Source organism: Barbus barbus (assembly GCF_936440315.1).
Source record: "Barbus barbus genome assembly, chromosome: 8".
NCBI lineage: Eukaryota > Metazoa > Chordata > Actinopteri > Cypriniformes > Cyprinidae > Barbus > Barbus barbus.
This window is the reverse complement of record NC_136736.1, coordinates 35,562,034-35,580,054: the sequence shown is the minus strand read 5'-3', so window position 1 is coordinate 35,580,054 and position 18,021 is coordinate 35,562,034. Positions and strand designations below refer to the sequence as shown.

The 18,021-nt window shown below is 39.0% G+C and overlaps 1 protein-coding gene across 1 annotated transcript in view; it reads left to right on the top strand.

Moving 5' to 3' along the window:
• The first annotated feature begins 3,256 nt into the window (after positions 1-3,256).
• Positions 3,257-18,021, top strand: part of LOC306873732 (growth hormone receptor-like) — a 30,092-nt gene continuing 15,327 nt past the window's right edge. Inside the window, exon 1 of the mRNA XM_079423218.1 lies at positions 3,257-3,361. Within this exon, the coding sequence (XP_079279344.1) occupies positions 3,354-3,361 (8 nt within the window). The 5' untranslated portion in view covers positions 3,257-3,353. The remainder of the gene's footprint in view (positions 3,362-18,021) is intronic.

Genomic DNA, 18,021 nt, shown 5'->3' with positions numbered 1-18,021 from the left:
TCTGTATTATGATCAATCGTGTCTCTGTATTTTTAACTGATTATTAATGTTTTATATGTAGAGGTGTTTTGTTTTGAACACAACAGGGAGATATGAAGATCTGATCTGCAGTGATTCACTTGTCCTCTCTCTGAACACTAAATATGAACCAGTCAGATGTTCCTCACATTAAGAGGGTCATGTCTCAAAGATTAAACCATACGGCCATTAGATTTTCTCTCCTCACAGCTTCTTAATAATCCCTCACATGGATGATCTCCTGACTGTTCATGCATCAGTGATGTATAATGCACACACACACTCTCTCTCTCACACACACGTCTTTCCTTTGATGATTGACACCTGTCACAGTAACACTGGCTGATGAAGGCTGCAGGGTTAGTGACACGTCATAAACTCATTTCTGCCTGAATTCCCTTCAAAAAAATCCCGAACAGATGAGGATGAATTATTACAGTACGAGGATGAAGTAGAGGATTCCGTCTTTCAGTTAATGTGGTTTGTTATCAGAAAGTTCCAGCCGTTAGAGCTGTCGACACGCTGAGTGTTCATTTTTGAACTCTCATTCTGTTCCAGCAATGCTTTTTTGATAGAATCATGTATATTTTAATGCAGAATGCAGGACATGTGATACCCAAACACATCTAGAGCCAAATGATAATCATTCATCTATTAATAACTGTCCTATATGATTAAACACAACCGCATATGAATTGTGAGAATCATAAATGACGAGAGGCAAGAGAATCAATGCTGTAACCATTTAAAATAAGAGTGGAGTAAATTAAACTTTCTTCTGAGAAATAAAAATCTGACATTGTCCGGCCAAAAGCTGTTTTCCGAACAGACCCGTGTGTGTTTAGTGAATAAATGACTCGGTGAACAGTGTGTGAATGCCAGTCGTACATTCATCACGTCCTGGTTGTTCCACACAGATTGTGATCGTGTCTTTATTGTGTTCAGAGCCAAACATCCATGATCACTTCTGCATGAGCGGCTCGTTCTGTGAGAATGAACTGATAATTACAGCATGCATCATTACTGGGTTATTTTACACCTGGCTGATCTGATGAGTTTATTCCACACACGCTGCTTTCAATCACAGCCTCTGAAACAAGTGAAGTATTGCAGACTGAGGCGTGAATAATGAATCATAAAACACTTGGTCTGGACTTCTGCCCTTTAATGCATCTGTATCCCCTGCAACATCTGACTTATCACCAGCAGCAGAGCAAAGTTCAGCTTTCTTCATTAAGTTCACTATCCTTCACTTCAAATAATGGCCTGCATGAGACATCTCTCTCATCTCATGGAGATTTCGAAAGCTTCATGATCCTGTCAGTCTCTGATTCATGTGTTCTGTGTGTGTTTGCTGCTCGTTTGTCCTCGTCAATACATCAATAACACTAATGAGTGTCCAGCGTAATCCTGATTCAGGCATCATAATGATCTCATAATGCACTATTTCAGCTCTTTCTGTCTCTCTTTGTTCAAAATGCCTTGAGAGAAATAAATGATATCTTCTCAGTCCGTTCATGAGATGATCACTGGGTTTCTGGAAGGCTGTTTAACCGAGAAAAAAGCAGCCATTTATGTAATAAATGCATTTGATTCAGAACCCGCTTGGCCTCAGAGTCATATAAGGTCTGATATTGATAAACGACACTGAATCAATGTACTGTATGACAGGATGGGACGGGGCTAGCTGTCACACGTTTCATGCTTTGAATATATTTCTCAGGGACGCTTCATAGTCATTTTCTGTAGAGACTCAAAGCCTTTAGTCTTGACTACAAAAAACATTTATTTTGCTGAAGATTATATGGATTTCAGCAGCATTTAACAAGAAAAACAACCACAAAACTCACACACAAACCATTGTTTTGGCTAACATTACAGTAATAGATTGTGTAAAAATACGATATATAACAAGGTCATTTGTGAATCTTGTATTTTCACATATGGAAATGTAATATATGACATACACTGCCTTTCAAAAGTTTGGGATCAGTACGATTTTTAATGTTTTAATGGAGTCTCTTCTGCTCATCGAGGCTGTATTTATTTGATCAAAAAAATACAGAAAACATCTAATATTGGTTTCCTATTTTAATATACTTTAAAACGTAATTTATTTCTGTGATGTGCAGCTGTATTTTCAGCATCATTACTCCAGTCACATGATCTTCAGAAATCATAATAATATACTGATTTATTATCAATGTTAGAAACTGCTTCATATTTTTCTGGAACCTGTGATACTTTTTCTTTGATTCTTTGAGGATTTTTTATTTATTTTTTTTTTTTAAAGAACAGCATTTATTGAAAATATAAATATTTTCTAAAAATATAATAAGTTTACTATCACATTTTTATCCATTTATCCAATGTTTCCAGCATTGTTTATAAATCAGTATATTATAATGATTTCTGAAGATCATGTGACACTGAAGACTGGAGTAATGATGCTGAAAATACAGCTGCAGATCACAGAAATACATTACACTTTAACACATATTCACATAGAAAACTATTATTATAAATTGCAATAATATTTTACAAAATGTATTTATTGATCAAATAAATACAGCCTTGATGAGTAGAAACCTCTTTAAAAAAAAAAAAAAAAAAAACATTAAAACATTAAAAACATTAAAAGACACATATAATATATACAAATTCCAATAGGAAATGTTTTAGTTTGTATAGGGTAAATACTTATATATAGTATACTTCTAGTTAAATCTGTCAGTAGGTTAGTTGTGTATAGGTTTATTGTCTGTATTTAGCACCGTGGTCGACTGAATGTCGCCACATGTAGCGGAATGACAATAAAGCTCAACTTGAACTTGAAATATGTACATATGTTAATAATATCTCTAAGATTAATATATGTAGCAGCCATATATGTCAACATGCTTAGTTTATATGCAAATGCATTAAACAACCTATATAAACATATATTGTGTGTGTGTGTGCGCATTTTCTTGTAATAATGTTTTAAAATACATGTCTATCTGTTACATATATGAATTGTTCACATTTCCAATAGGTTTTATTTATGTTTTTACTTTATGACAACATATCTCATAGGATATATGGAATATGTTATATTTGCGTTAGGGTTACTCAGGTGTGACAACTAGCCCCGGCGTGCTCCCACTGTATGAATGAGGAGCGCGTGAGTCGGATGTCTATGGTGCTCTCAAACAGGTCGCGTTGCATCTGCTCCGCTTGAGTCCCGCCTCGTAACATCAGCGCGGGGTGACGCGCCATCAGGCGGAGCGACGCGTCCGTCGCCTGCGGTTCGTCTGAGGATCGCGCCGCGGCTGCTTTAATGGTTTCCAGGATTCATGAGAAGGTAAGGTAAGGTCTTTCTAACGAGAGCAGACTCTTGATGACTCTTACAGGTGAATGTCTGCGTTTATTTGTGTGGATCGATATTGTTTGCGTTACAAGCTGCGTATAAAAGTATTATTTATGCTTTTTGTTTCACTTGATTTGACACGCAACTGATATTCAATCGGGTGTCAGTCTGTTATTGCTTTATATAATACAGAATACATGTTTATCTTCGAGTTGAGGAAAGCAAATCTGTCATTAGACGCGTTTCCACTGAGAATGCATTGATTCATCGATTCTCTTTTCGAGACTCAATCCGTGTCTCATTATTTATTTCAGCCCTAAAAGTTACAAAATGGCGTGAAAATCAGAGTATTTCTCCTTTTTCTTGTGTGAACGACAATACGAGTGTAATCCAAATAAATATAATACATGGTATTTGTTTATCAAGCACAGAATGCATTAATAAATCTACATAAAAGACATAAATCATAACGCGTGGCGGTCGGTGAACAGTATCCGAGCTGCTTCCACAGATGTGTGTTCGGTCGGTATATTTGACTGAGATCTGTATGTTTGTGTTGAAGCCTCATAAGAAGGAGAGTATTAAATGTCTTCGAAGTTTGTTAATGATAAATGAATATAAAACGAGAAGCGCGTGGGGTTTATCGGTCAAATCATGTTCTGCTGTGAAGCTCATGAGGTTAGTTTGAACTGCAGGGCGAGAACATGTCATTATCATTGATTCTGTGTAAAGTCCTCATCAAGCGCGTGTGTGTGTGTGTGAGAGAGAGAGAGAGATAGAGAGATTGTGTGTGTGTGTGTGTGTGTGTGTGAGTGTGTGTGTGTGAGAGAGAGAGAGAGAGAGAGAGAGAGATTGTGTGTGTGTGTGTGTGTGTGTGAGAGAGAGAGAGAGAGAGAGAGAGAGAGAGAGAGAGATTGTGTGTGTGTGTGTGTGTGTGAGAGAGAGAGAGAGAGAGAGAGAGAGAGATTGTGTGTGTGTGTGTGTGTGCATGTTTATGTGGTTTATGAGGACACAAATGTGTATAATGACATGGGTATGACAGAGGTATTACAATATGAAGGTGGTTTATGAGGACACTGCCTATGTCCCCGTAATTCAAAAGGCTTAAAAAACATACTAAATGGTGTTTTTTTGAAAATCTAAAAATGCACAAAGTCTCCTGTGAGGGCTAAGTTTAGGTGTAGGGTTGGTGTAGGGCAATAGCACACACAGTTTGTTCAGAATAAAAACCATTACGCCTATGGAGAGTCCCCATAAACCACAAAAACCAACGTGTGTGTGTGTGTGTGAGTAACCTGTCGTGCTAATCGAACCTCCCTTACACAGAATTTACTGCCTGGCTGACCAGATTTTTAAAGTCAACTTGAAATCTCTATTTTCTGCTGTTAGTCATCAGTGCATCTCATTCTAAATAAAACTAGATAAGTAGCCTAAAGTTTGCGAACAGACTTTGAAGTTGGCTTAAAAAGCCTTGTCTTTAAGTTTGAAGCAGTTTTATGCTTTAAAGGGATAGTTCACCCAAAAATGGAAATTATATCATTAATTACTCACCCTCTGTCACGACACACTCTGGAGAAGGGAACGAGGAGGCGAGGAACTTCTTAAATAAACTCAGATCTTTATTTACCAAACTCAGGGATCACTGGAGACACAGATAAACATGGAATGACGATTGAGACACAGAGGCAGGGAAACACAGGGCTAATAAACAGAGGAGTAATAAACAGAGGCCTCCAGGGATCAGGGGGCAGGGCTACTGGCCTCCAGAGCGGCTGGCATCGGGAGAGCCGTGGGTGGCTGTTTTGCATTGGCCGCTGACGGCGGCTGTTTTGCGTTGGCCGCTGACGGCGGCTGTTTTGCGTTGGCCGCGGACAGCGGCGGGCTCAGGAGAGCCGTGGGTGGCTGTTTTGCATTGGCCGCTGACGGCGGCTGTTTTGCGTTGGCCACGGACAGCGGCGGGCTCGGGAGAGCCGCAAATGGCGGCATGCTTGGGAGAGCCGCAGACGATGGCTGGTTCTGGCACGGGGCAGGACACTCCAGACACCGGAGGATCCCCTCCCTGCATTTTTGTCCTGTGGTGTCTGGTGGCATTATCGAGGGCCGTCGTTGCAGCGAGCGTGCAGAACTCCCAGGATTATTCAGGGAACGGGAGATCTCTGTGGGAAAGGGCAATGAACCGTGCGGTGGTTTCCATCACCGCGGGCAAAAAACAGGAAACAAAAAACTAGTCAAAAAATGGGAAAAATAAACGGGGGAACAGAGGTAACGGTAGGGAATGAGGAGGCGAAGAACTTCTTAAATAAACTCAGATCTTTATTTACCAAGCTCAGGGATCACTGGAGACACAGATAAACATGGAATGATGATTGAGACCGGACACAGAGGCAGGGAAACACAGGGCTAATAAACAGAGGAGTAAACTATATAATTAACAACACAGGGCCGGGGACTAATGAACTAATTGATGACAAACGAGGACAGGAACGGGAAAACCAAATAAGGGCATAAGGAAACACAGGGAGCACGTGGAAACACAAGACACAGAGAAACAAAGTCTGACACCCTCATGATATTTTTGATGAAATCCGAGAGCTTTCTGACCCTCCATATAGAGCAAGGGTACTATGGAGAGAAAGCTCTTGGATTTAATCAAAAATATCTTAATTTGTTTTCTGAAGATGAATAAAGCTCTTACAGGTTTGGAACGACATGAGGGTGAGTAATTAATGACAGAATTTTTTGGGTGAAATATCCCTTTAATTTTAGATAGATAGATGTCGATAACTTACACAATTTAACACATTAACCAGTTTTAATATTGTTCCATGTTGCTAGCATGTTTTTAACATGATTAGCATATTGCCAACCTGTTTCTTGATTAGCATGTTGTCAACATGTTGTTAGCTCATTTCTAGTGTGATTAGTATGTTGCTTGCATGATTAACATTTTGTTAGCATAAACACAGTTAAACATCCAGCTAAAGCCAGTGGATTTAGCCAAAAATTTAGCCAAAAAACAGCTATAAAACAGCTAAAACCAGCCTAGTCTTTGCTGGTCTAAGCTTTCCTGGTCTTTTAGCAGGTCTCTCAGCTTGACCAGACCAGCCTGACCAGCTAAAAAGTGGCCAAAACCACTTTAAATCCATGTTGGGAGACCATCCAAAGCAGCCAATCAGCTTAGGCTTGTTTTAGCTGTTTTTCAGTAGGGAGTTGTTAAGCTTTGCTATAGCGATATACAGCTTAAATGCACAGTACGTCTCATTGTACAAAAGTTTTCACCCCCTCAATGGAAATCTACGGGATTTTTGGTGGTTTTGATACTCTGGTTTACAAAAAGCGTAAGTCGGATCAGTTAGAAAAGAGATAGTAACCAGAGTCAGGCCAGTCTGAGGGTCTGACCCAAATTTTGTGATGCTGTTTAAGAATAAGAATAACAATAATAAGTTTAAATAGCAGATCAGTAAGTTGGCTTTTTCAAGGCAATTTAAAATATACTAAATAATAATAATAAAAAAGAAAATAACTCGTTTCACCCGATATCATAAATTGATCTTGATTATCATTCCCCTTCATATAGAAACACTTTCACCATCCAGTCAACTGAAAGTCATTGCTTTTATTGAGTCCTGTGATTAAAGTTACAAAACATCTGATCAAAATAAGAGGCTCTTGAGATGAGATTTTCCACTTCCAGCCTGGTTTTTATTCAATTTTTGAAAATGTTGAAATAATTAAATTAGCAGCTAATATAGTTGACAAAAGCGTCTTTCTCAAGTGATGGCCAATTCTAAACTAGTAGAGTATTCTAACTAAATCATGTAAGTACAGTTTACTCCTCTGATGGGTGTAGCCATATAGTGTACTTAATTGGTCTTTGAATTATTTTGTTGTTTTTTTCACCATCTGTCAAATATTGAAATGTGGAGCTGACTTATTCTCTAAAGATTCCTCAGATATCATAGTGAAGCAGACACACAAATACCACGATCACAGCAAACCTTTAACGAATGAGCTGTGACGAAGATGACTGGAGTGTTTTAGAAAGATGCTTTTGTGCAGAGAAGAGGAACGTCTCCTCAGGCGTATTCTAGAAGACTTTTGCATAAAGAAATGAGGTTTGTGCTGGAGATGAGTTTGAACGCGCCGTCTCATTCTGCTTTAACAGCGTGTGCTTTAGTTTGTTGGTCTTATGAAGGAGTCACTCACAGCTCGTTTGTCTTGACATTGATTGCATGATGATGACATTCACAAACTTACTCCACACCGATAATCTTCGTTATATCATTTAATTTCATTATTTTGGTGCTCAGAATGTGCTCTGCAAGTGAAGAGTATGGTTTACACCAGTAGTGTTGTATAGTACCCTGTAAACTTCCACTCAAACATTGACATTAATATTACCATACACAGTAACTGAGCTCAGAAAACACACTGTGTTCAGCACAAACTGAGGTTAAAGAAGCGAAGCCGTACTCAATGTAGTTTTGTTGATGGTTTTTGAGATGAGTGCATGTCTCAAACGGTCTGGTTTGACATCTGTTTCATTTGACCCAGTTCTACCAAATGACAAATGAATTTGTGTTAAAATGCCATTTGATTGGACACACAGACTTCGATACTGATAACTAAAGCTGTCAGAGTCCTTCAGTCAGACCTGGTTAGTGAAGAGTTATGGAGATCATGCATGACTTCACATTATAGACATACAGTATGTGTATTTCCAGCATACACAGAACCTGACACAATCACTGTAGATTAGATTTTGTTTGTTTCCAGTGTTTGTGATGAACGTATCTCACAGTAGCTGTGAATCAGTATTCACGTGAAGCCTCTTCTTTTCATTTTCTCCAGTAAACACGTCTGGTCTGTTTATTAACTGTTGATTGTAAATATAAGTGTATTTGGAGTTCATTGTATATCAGCGATTATTACTCAGTTGTGCGGTGTTTGATGTGATTGACCCGTCACTGCTGGACTTTTCATCACAATTTATGCTTCCATGGTAACGGTCAGCGAGGTCTGTGATTGGTGGATCTCTCTTTGGGTTTAAGTGTAGTTTGTTTCTTCTGTAGAGCTGCTTTGACACAGTCTGTATTGTATAGAAATAAAGCTGCCTTGACCTGATGATCAGACATGATTTAATGAACATGCTCAGAGCTGGTGGAGATCTTGCTATATTATTATCATTAACTCAGTCTCTCGTCGGAGAACATGAATGAGATTTTTATTTCCATTAGTTAAGCGAGTGACGTTAAGAGATGTCAGATGAGCGCATTAATGAGAAACGGCCTGTTGATTTGTGTAGAGAAGAAACAGGCTGTTTGTCATCAGATATCTTCATTAAAGCTTGTCTAATTACAGCCGTCGTCTGTGTTCAGGCATCCATCAGGACAGTAGAGGTCAGTTTGTTTTTGTGGACGGGTCAGATCACAGAGAGTTAATGCGTCTCACACACTCTTCTGCTTCAGAAAGATCCAGGATTACGGAGAGCAGGTTTTTATCGGATGATGGCGAGGTGTGTGTGTGTGTGTACGGTTCATCGGTCCTCACTGAACCAGATGGAGATGTTGACTGTCCGTTGATGTGTCCACATGCTTCAATGGACAGTCAAATGCGTCTGAAAGCTATTGATTTTTCTTGACTTTTCCTGAATGACATAAATAGCTCAAACTCTTGAGATTCAGACCTGGAAGTGATTTTATCGCATTTTTGTATGTTGATGCGTCACCAGCGCTGGTTAGGCTTCAGTTGGTGGTCAAATAAAAACATGAATACAACTACCAAGTTGTTGATAGTTATGACATTGAATAATTTTTTTAAAGAAAGAAGAAAATAGCTTGTGAATGGCAGAACTGGTGATCGGCGTATGTTTGTGAGGAGTAGAAAAGAGCAGTGTTGTTGATATTGTTATTCACAGTAGCTAATGTTTGTTGTAGAATCTAGAATAAAAACTGATGATAAGACTTCATGAGAATCTGTAGACACACGTCACGACCAGCGGATTGTTTTCATGCGTTTAGTGTGTTTTAATCTCACTGAAATATACAATACCAACATAATGAGAAACATTTACACTACCAGTCAAGAGGTTTTGAACAGTAAGATATTTAATATTTTTTAAAGAATTCTACTCAGCTGTTTTCAACATTAATAATCAGAAATGTTTGTTGAGCAGTAAATCAGTATATTATTATGATTTCTGAAGATCATGTGACACTGAAGACTGGAGTAATGATGCTGAAAATACAGCTGCAGATCACAGAAATACATTACACTTTAACACATATTACCATAGAAAACAGTTATTTAAATAGTAAATATATTTCACAAAATGACTGCTTTTGCTGTATTTTGTATCAAATAAATGCAGGCTTGGTGAGCAGAAGAGACTTCTTTATAAATCATTATAAATCTTACACTTTTGAGCTGTAGTGTAAATGTTCAGCTTTAGAGACCGACAGATGTGTTTGAAGTTCATAGATTCATTATAAACACAATAAAGTCAGTCACACAGTAAACTCAGAGCTCTTCACATTCAGACGGCTCTGTTCTGAGTGATTTATAGAGACAGATCGCAGTAACTCGTGCTCTTTTAAAAGCTTTGTTCCCTCAGAAAGATTCAGGAATGACAGTAAAATGTTTGATGGCGGTGTTTCACAGGTTCTGCTGAATTCATCCTTACACAAAAATAGTGTTTTAGTCGTAGAAACTGTCCTCACGTATGAAACTTTCCAGTCCTGGCACACAATACACACAGATGTGCGATGAAGAGTTTCTAGAGCTGGAAGTGTCTAATACTGAGCTGTCTATGGCCCTGAGACGAGTGAATCTGGTCTGACGGGTTTGAGTCTCGTTAACAGGAATATGATAAGACTCCTCGGCCTGTTTATAAGCTGCTGTCACGTGATATGGTGTAAGTATCTGGGTTCTTCCATTGTCTCGCCTGTGAAGTCGTCTTCATGAACACGACACACACACACACACACACACACACGTCACTGTGTAAACAAGCCAATGTTTAACCCTTCAGAGAGCCATTACCAGTGGTGAATGTTTGCTCTGGTCTTGAGTTATAGCAGATGTTTAATATTTAGTAAGCATCATATTAAAGGATGAACAGGTGGAGATGTTCACCTGTTAGTTGTTTATTTGCTGAAGCGTCCGTCTGAACTCAATCCTCATTTCTACAGATGCTTTTGAAGTGGAAAGGGATTTTCTCTGCTCTAGTTTTCTAATTAACCTGGCATTATATTCTCTGGATATCACTGGCTCTGTGATGAATAACTTGTGTTCACCTATTGTAAATAGCTGCGTATGCTAATATATATATATAAGTGTCCCTGGAGCACAAAAGCAGTCATGAGTAACACAGGTATATCTGTAGCAATAGCCAACAATACATTGTATGGATCAAAATTATACATTTCTCTTTTATGACAAAAATCATTAGGATATTAAGATCATGTTCCATCAAGATATTTAGTAAATTTCCTACCGTAAATATATCAAAACTTAGTTTTTGATTAGTAATATGCATTGCTAAGAACTTCATTTGAACTACTTTAAAGGAGATTTTCTCAATATTCTTTTGCAATATTTAGATTGTATCTCAGACAAATATTGTCCTATCCTAACAAACCATACATCAATGGAAAGATCATTTATTCAGCTTCTGATGATGTATAAATCTCAATTTTAAAAATGTTTATTTTATGACTGGTTTTGTGGTCTCCGGTCACAAATGTGTGCACAGTTTACTGAGGTAAGTGCTTGAAAATAGAACCTGTTATGCCATCTGTTTCTGGATCCCAATTTGACATAAAACACTTGATGCTCTGTTTAAGATTATAGCATGTTCATTTCATTCTATGTTTGATTTGGATTCATATGGCTGATGGTGGTAATATAGTTTACTTTTTGCATGTCGTATTACAACATAGTCAGTTTATCGTTCAAGAAATACAGTAAAATCCAACTTATCAAACCTGAATCACAGACAGATACTATATCTGATACAGACAGATAATAGCCAGGACTTTAGTGTTTTTACTCAGAGATATGTTTAAATGATTTAATTTCAGTCTTGTATTAATGTTAAATGTCATAAATATTAGTTTGTTCTCACCAAGGAATACAAAGGGAGTTCTTTTAATTATTCACTGACTGAGAAGGGCACAACCAAACGTAAATCCAAAATAACAGCAGACAAAGGAACTCGTGAGAACACAGGCTTTAAATACTAAACGTAATCATGGGGAAACAGAAACAGGTGAGGAGCTAATTAACTAATCAGGGAAATTAAGGAAAACTAGGTCAGTGGAAGACATGGCAAAACACAACTAAAACAGAATAACGTGTAACATACAGGAGGTTTTCACCAAACGTGTGGATCTTAAAACAGTGAGCTGATGCTCCTGAAAGCTCGCTGTTTGTTTTCTAGCGTTTACTAGTCGCCTTCGAGAATATAGACTCTATTTGTGAGCCAAAGAGCAGAGAAACACATCATTATTTCTCTTTTATCCTCCTTCTACCGTTACGTGAGTCTTGAGCCTGGAGCAGAAAACCAACAGATTCAATTATTTACACTTGTGTGTTTAGTTTCTGTATTCATACAGCGTTTGGAAATGAATCAGCCAGTCAGACTGAGTGAATCTCATAAAGCCGAGAATGCCACGTCCAGCTCACGTTAAACCCCAAAGCAAGAAAATAACAGATTAAGTGTTGCTTAATGAAAATTAATCCTGTTTGCAAGAGCGTTATTTGCATTGTGAGGCTTATTGCTTTATTTCCTTGACAAATAAACACCCCAACACATTCTTATCACTGAAATGTGCCAAAAAAGAATGACAAAATGTGAATTAATTAGTTAACATTACAGTAATGAGAATTAGGTGTAAAAATGTGTTTTAACTGTCATGACAATCTTGACCTTAAAATAGGCTTCATGAGCATTACACAACATGTCTTTTCATTGTTTTATTTTTATTATTACATTTAATTGTATTTATTTTCTGACCAAAGCCTTTTTTTGTGAGATTCTCTTGTATAAATATTGACACTTTGTGCTGCGCTTTATTATTGAGTCTCTGATGCTTCGTGTCATCAGTGTTTTGTCACTGCTATTGTTAGACATGTTCATACACGTGAAATATCACCCGCTTATGAAACGATGTAAATATGAAGTGCAGTGCTCATACTTCAGTCTGAGACATGGCTGCTATGATTTCCAGCATTGAGATGTTTTCTCAGCTTGTGATTGGCCGGCGTTGCAGCAGGAGGTTTGGTCGTGAAGCAGCAGATTCTCGTGTCAGATGTTGCCCCAGTGACCCAAAGCTCAAAGACAATTAGGTGCAAAGTAGATCAGAAGCGGATTTACTGCTCACACGCAGCGGATCTCCAGCGTTACCTGAGTCAGAGTCAAGTATATTCAGAGACGTCTCTCATCACGCTCACACAACTCTCTGCTAAAGAATCTTTACAGAATCTGACCGTCTGAAATCTGCAATGAAACCTTTTTTTTTTTTTTTTTTGCTAAATTACAATATATGTAAAAATTTAAGATTATTAAATCATTATAAATCTACTTTTGGTCTGGCAGTAGTCTGTTCCATCCACATTTGCATTCAGCCTAAATGTAAGATTGGAAATGTATTTTCTTGTCTTTGGAAATACATTTTGAAATGTGTTTTTAACCTAAATTAATTTCAACCTCCAAATTATAATTTCTTGAGCTTCACTGTTTAACATATATTTAGCATATATTTAATATATATTAAATCTTAAGGCATCTCTGGAACCGCACTCCAGTGGTTTGGGTCTTACCTCTCAGATAGGTTCTTCAAGGTATCTTGGAGAGGTGAGGTATCCAAGTCACAACATCTAGCTACTGGGGTGCCTCAGGGCTCAGTTCTTGGACCACTTCTCTTCTCTGTCTACATGGCATCACTAGGTTCTGTCATTCAGAAACATGGCTTTTCACATATCACTGCTATGCTGATGACACTCAACTCTTTCTCTCATTCCATCCTGATGATCCGTCGATAGCTGCTCGCATCTCAGCGTGTCTAACAGACATTTCTTGCTGAATGAAGGACCATCACCTTCAACTCAACCTTGCCAAGACAGATCTGCTTGTGGTTCCATCAAACCCATCGTTTCATCACAATTTCACCTTCCAGTTAGGCACATGAACCATAACTCCTTCAAAAACAGCCAGAAACCTTGGAGTTATGATTGATGATAAGCTTAATTTCTCAGACCACATTGCTGGAACTGCCTGGTCCTGCAAATTTGCTTTATTCAACACCAAGAAGATCAGGCCCTTTCTTTCAGAACATGCTTCACAACTCCTTGTTCAAGCATTTGTTCTGTCCAGACTGGACTATTGCAATGCTGTCTTGGCAGGTCTTCCAGCCAGTTCTATCGAACCTTTACAATTAATCCAAAATGCGGCAGCAAGATTAATTTTTAATGAGCCAAAAAGAATGCAATTGTAGGTGGGGCGCTCTCTCCAACCTCAATACCACGACTGAGGTGCCATTGAGCAAGGCACCGAACCCCCAACTGCTCCCCAGGCGCCGCAGCATAAATGACTGCCTACTGCTCCGGGTGTGTGTTCACGGTGTGTGTGTGTGTGTGTGTGTGTGTGTGTGCACTTGAATGATGCATTATTTCCCCACAAGTACAACGACGCATTATTGTGCCATCCCAAAGAGGCACAAAATCACTTTCACAGACTTTTACATAAAATGTTCCCACCTGGTGGAATGACCTGCCCAACTCAATCCCAGCAGCTGAGTCCTGAGCCATCTTCAAGAAACGGCTAAAAACACATCTCTTCCATCTTTATTTGACCCTCTTACTCTAGCTCTCTCTATTCTAATTCTATTATTTAAAAAAAAACTCCCTTTTAGACTTGCACACTGTTTATTTACTAACTGCTTGTTTTCTTTAAAAAAAAATAACACACACACTAGCTTTTCTAATCTTTTGTATTCCATCTATTTGTTTTTTTTTATTACCTAATTGAAAAAAAAACAACCTTGCTATGTGTACTGCGTTAAGCTAACTGAGACTTGATATAGCACTTGCATATCATTGATCTTTTGTTGATTTTGATTGCTTCCATTTGTCCTCATTCGTAACTTGCTTTTGATAAAAGTGTCTGCTAAATAACTAAATGTTAATGTAAATATATTTTGGCCACTAAAAATATATTTTTGCCATATGGGAGAAAAGCATGCATTGGCGGCGCTCGTGTCCTCACACTTCACAGGTTTGAGCTGTTGGACATGCATTCATAAAGTTTACAGCAACAGGGAGAGCCCATAGTCAAACTATGTTACATAGTGAAAGTGATTTTCATTTATATTTACATGTAGATTTAGCAACATTTACAAAAGAGGAACAAAAGCAGTTCATCACAGAGCCAATGATATTCAAAATATACAATGCCAGGTTTATTAGACCATTAGATTAGGACTCTACCCACTAACTGACCTGCCCACTGACCGACCCCTGCCCACTAACTGACCTGCTGCACGGACTGACTGCAACCACTAACTGACCTGCCCTATGGACTGAATCCACCCACTAACTGACCTACTCCATGGACTGACTCCACCCACTCACTGACCTGCTCCACGGACTGACTCCACCCACTAACTGACCTGCCCCATAGACTGACTCCACCCACTCACTGACCTGCTCCACTGACTGACTCCACCCACTAACTGACCTGCCCCATGGACTGACTCCACCCACTCACTGACCTGCCCACCGACTGACTCCACCCACTCACTGACCTGCCCACTGACTGACTCCACCCACTCACTGACCTGCCCCATGGACTGACTCCACCCACTCACTGACCTGCTCCACTGACTGACTCCACCCACTCACTGACCTGCCCCATAGACTGACTCCACCCAATCACTGACCTGCCCACTGACTGACTCCACCCACTCACTGACCTGCCCCATAGACTGACTCCACCCACTCACTGACCTGCCCCATGGACTGACTCCACCCACTCACTGACCTGCCCACTGACTGACTCCACCCACTCACTGACCTGCCCACTGACTGACTCCACCCACTCACTGACCTGCCCCATGGACTGACTCCACCCAATCACTGACCTGCCCACTGACTGACTCCACCCACTCACTGACCTGCCCCATGGACTGACTCCACCCACTCACTGACCTGCCCCATGGACTGACTCCACCCACTCACTGACCTGCCCACCGACTGACTCCAGCCATTCAGTACTCTGATATTTTCCCTCCAGTACTGCTAACACATCGCTTCTGTTTAGTCTGCGTGAGCAGCATCTATCTCTGTTTGCAGATGCTACAGTACGTGTTGCTGTTTGTGTTTGCTGTAAACACTATATAGCACTATTTACACCTTTGTAGTGCAGGACTCAGTGTAATGAGCCACTGGCAACGTTTAAAGAAGGCGTTCAGACGTCTGCTGGTGATTCAGTTCAGATGTTCAACCGCAGTGCAAACGTCTGAAGAGAAGCTGTCGTGTGTGTGCGCAAATGAGACATGTTTGTTTTATGTCATCATGACCCTCAGCAGACAAAAGCAGCTTATTTAGCAGCTAATTAATGGAGTGTTTCGTCACTCGGTCCATCTGGCATTGGCTGAAGTGACCTGAAAGAGGTGGTCAGTGAGCGTGTGTGGCCCAATCTGGACATCAGATTAGTGCCAGAACCCTCATAACAATCATCCACCATCTGCATTCCCCAGGCACAAGATGGGATGGAAACAAATAATTAATGCAGAATGAATAGTTAAAAATACAGACAAAACATCAGTGAAAATCAATATGTAAAATCCCTTCATGTTTACAATGGCATATTGGGCCGTATTTCTACAGATTGTTCTTGGAATGCACTGAAATCCCTTTTATTTGTGAGTTTATTAGCCTATTTGAATTATGAATTTCAAGTCACTAATGGCATTCATTGATTATCAGCCCATACTGATGGAGTGGTTGAGTTGGTAGTGTCAGTACTGGTTAGTAGTGTCCCTGGATTGATGGGAAAATAAAGATTATCTGTCATGTCGGTTTAATCTGGTGACAATAGCAGCGTTGGTAAATCTCTGCTCATTCTTGCTGTTCTTTTTAAGCTCTTAAGCTCCTCCAGATATTGGACCAGCTTTAGTCCGAATGCATGCGGGGGCTTTAGAAAAGGCATTTTTTCACTTCCCAAACTCTTTGTGTTTGTGTGTTTGGGATGAGCATGTCTGAGTTCATACAGATAATGACTAGCTTGCATGGAGAAAGGAGATCTGAAGGAGTCTTGACTGTTAGCAGACAAATGACTCTCTTCATTAATGTGTCTGCTTTTATTGTCAAGTCAAGTCTCCGTTATTTATATAGTGTTTTTTTACAATACAGGTTGTGTCAAAGCAGCTTTACAGCATTAAACAGGAGATTGTGACTAGCTATGTTTCCATCCAAAGTTACGAATTAAACGTAGGCTATGTGCAAAATTGGAATATTGCATAAAATATTTGCGAATAAAGCATCCAGTGCAATAAAGAGAACAAAATCCTCACTTCCTGATTAACTTGCGCTCAACATCACGAAGAACAATTTTATTTGCTGCAGTTGGAGAAGGCACTGTATATAATAATTTGTGTATACAATAAATTACGAGCTTCAGAGCGTGCTGACGAAACGCGGTCATGTTATCTTATTTTCAGTCTGCTGTTTGGGAATGCAGTTTTGGGAGTTAAAAACGAAGCATTTTGACGAGACTTTTCTCAAGCATTTCAGATGCTGTGCAATGAGATCAGTCCATTGTTTGGTCCAGTTATGTGCATTAAGGAATTTATTCAGTAAATTTGTTTCTATCATCGTTTATGCACATGTTTTCTTATCGTACTTAGTTGAGCACATACGTTTTTATGCACATTTTTAAAACTGATCTGCGTCTTGGCATTTTTATTTTCATGCGAAATGCATATAAAAAAAAGGTGGATGGAAACATAGCTATTGATTCATCATGTTTGTCTTCATAATTCTTTGTCATAATGTCATGGCTCGCTTTACCTCTGTTGTCATCTGTGTGTTCTTTGTTCATGTTAAAATCATGTTAAATGTTAAATCATATTTAAAAGATAGATCTGTCTCGGTTTGCCTTGGAGATTTGTGTTCTACATCAGCTAAATTACATAGTGGTGTGCCACAGGGGTCTACATTTGGGCCTATTTTATTTTCATTAAATATGGGCACCTTGGGCTTGATTTTTCGGCTCAATTGATTACAGTAATACTGTATAGGTATTTCTCAGTGTTAATTATCTCGTCTTCAATTAGTGCAAAATATTGCTGCCAGACTTTTGACTCCCACAAAGACGAGAGAGAGAATTACCAAAGTCTTGTTTTCTTTACACTGGTAGCCTGTAAAATTTAGAATTGAAGTTAAGGTTTTGTTGATGGTTTTTAAAGCGTTGCCTGGCATTGCCCCAATATATATTGTTGACCTTTTTATTCCTTATCAAAATACAAGAAACATGAGATCTTCGAATCAGATGATTCTTCATTTTCCTAAAATGATATTAAAATCAAAGGGTGATAGGGCTTTCTCAGGGATTATGGAACCCTCTTCCAATGCTTTTAAATCTAGATTGAAAT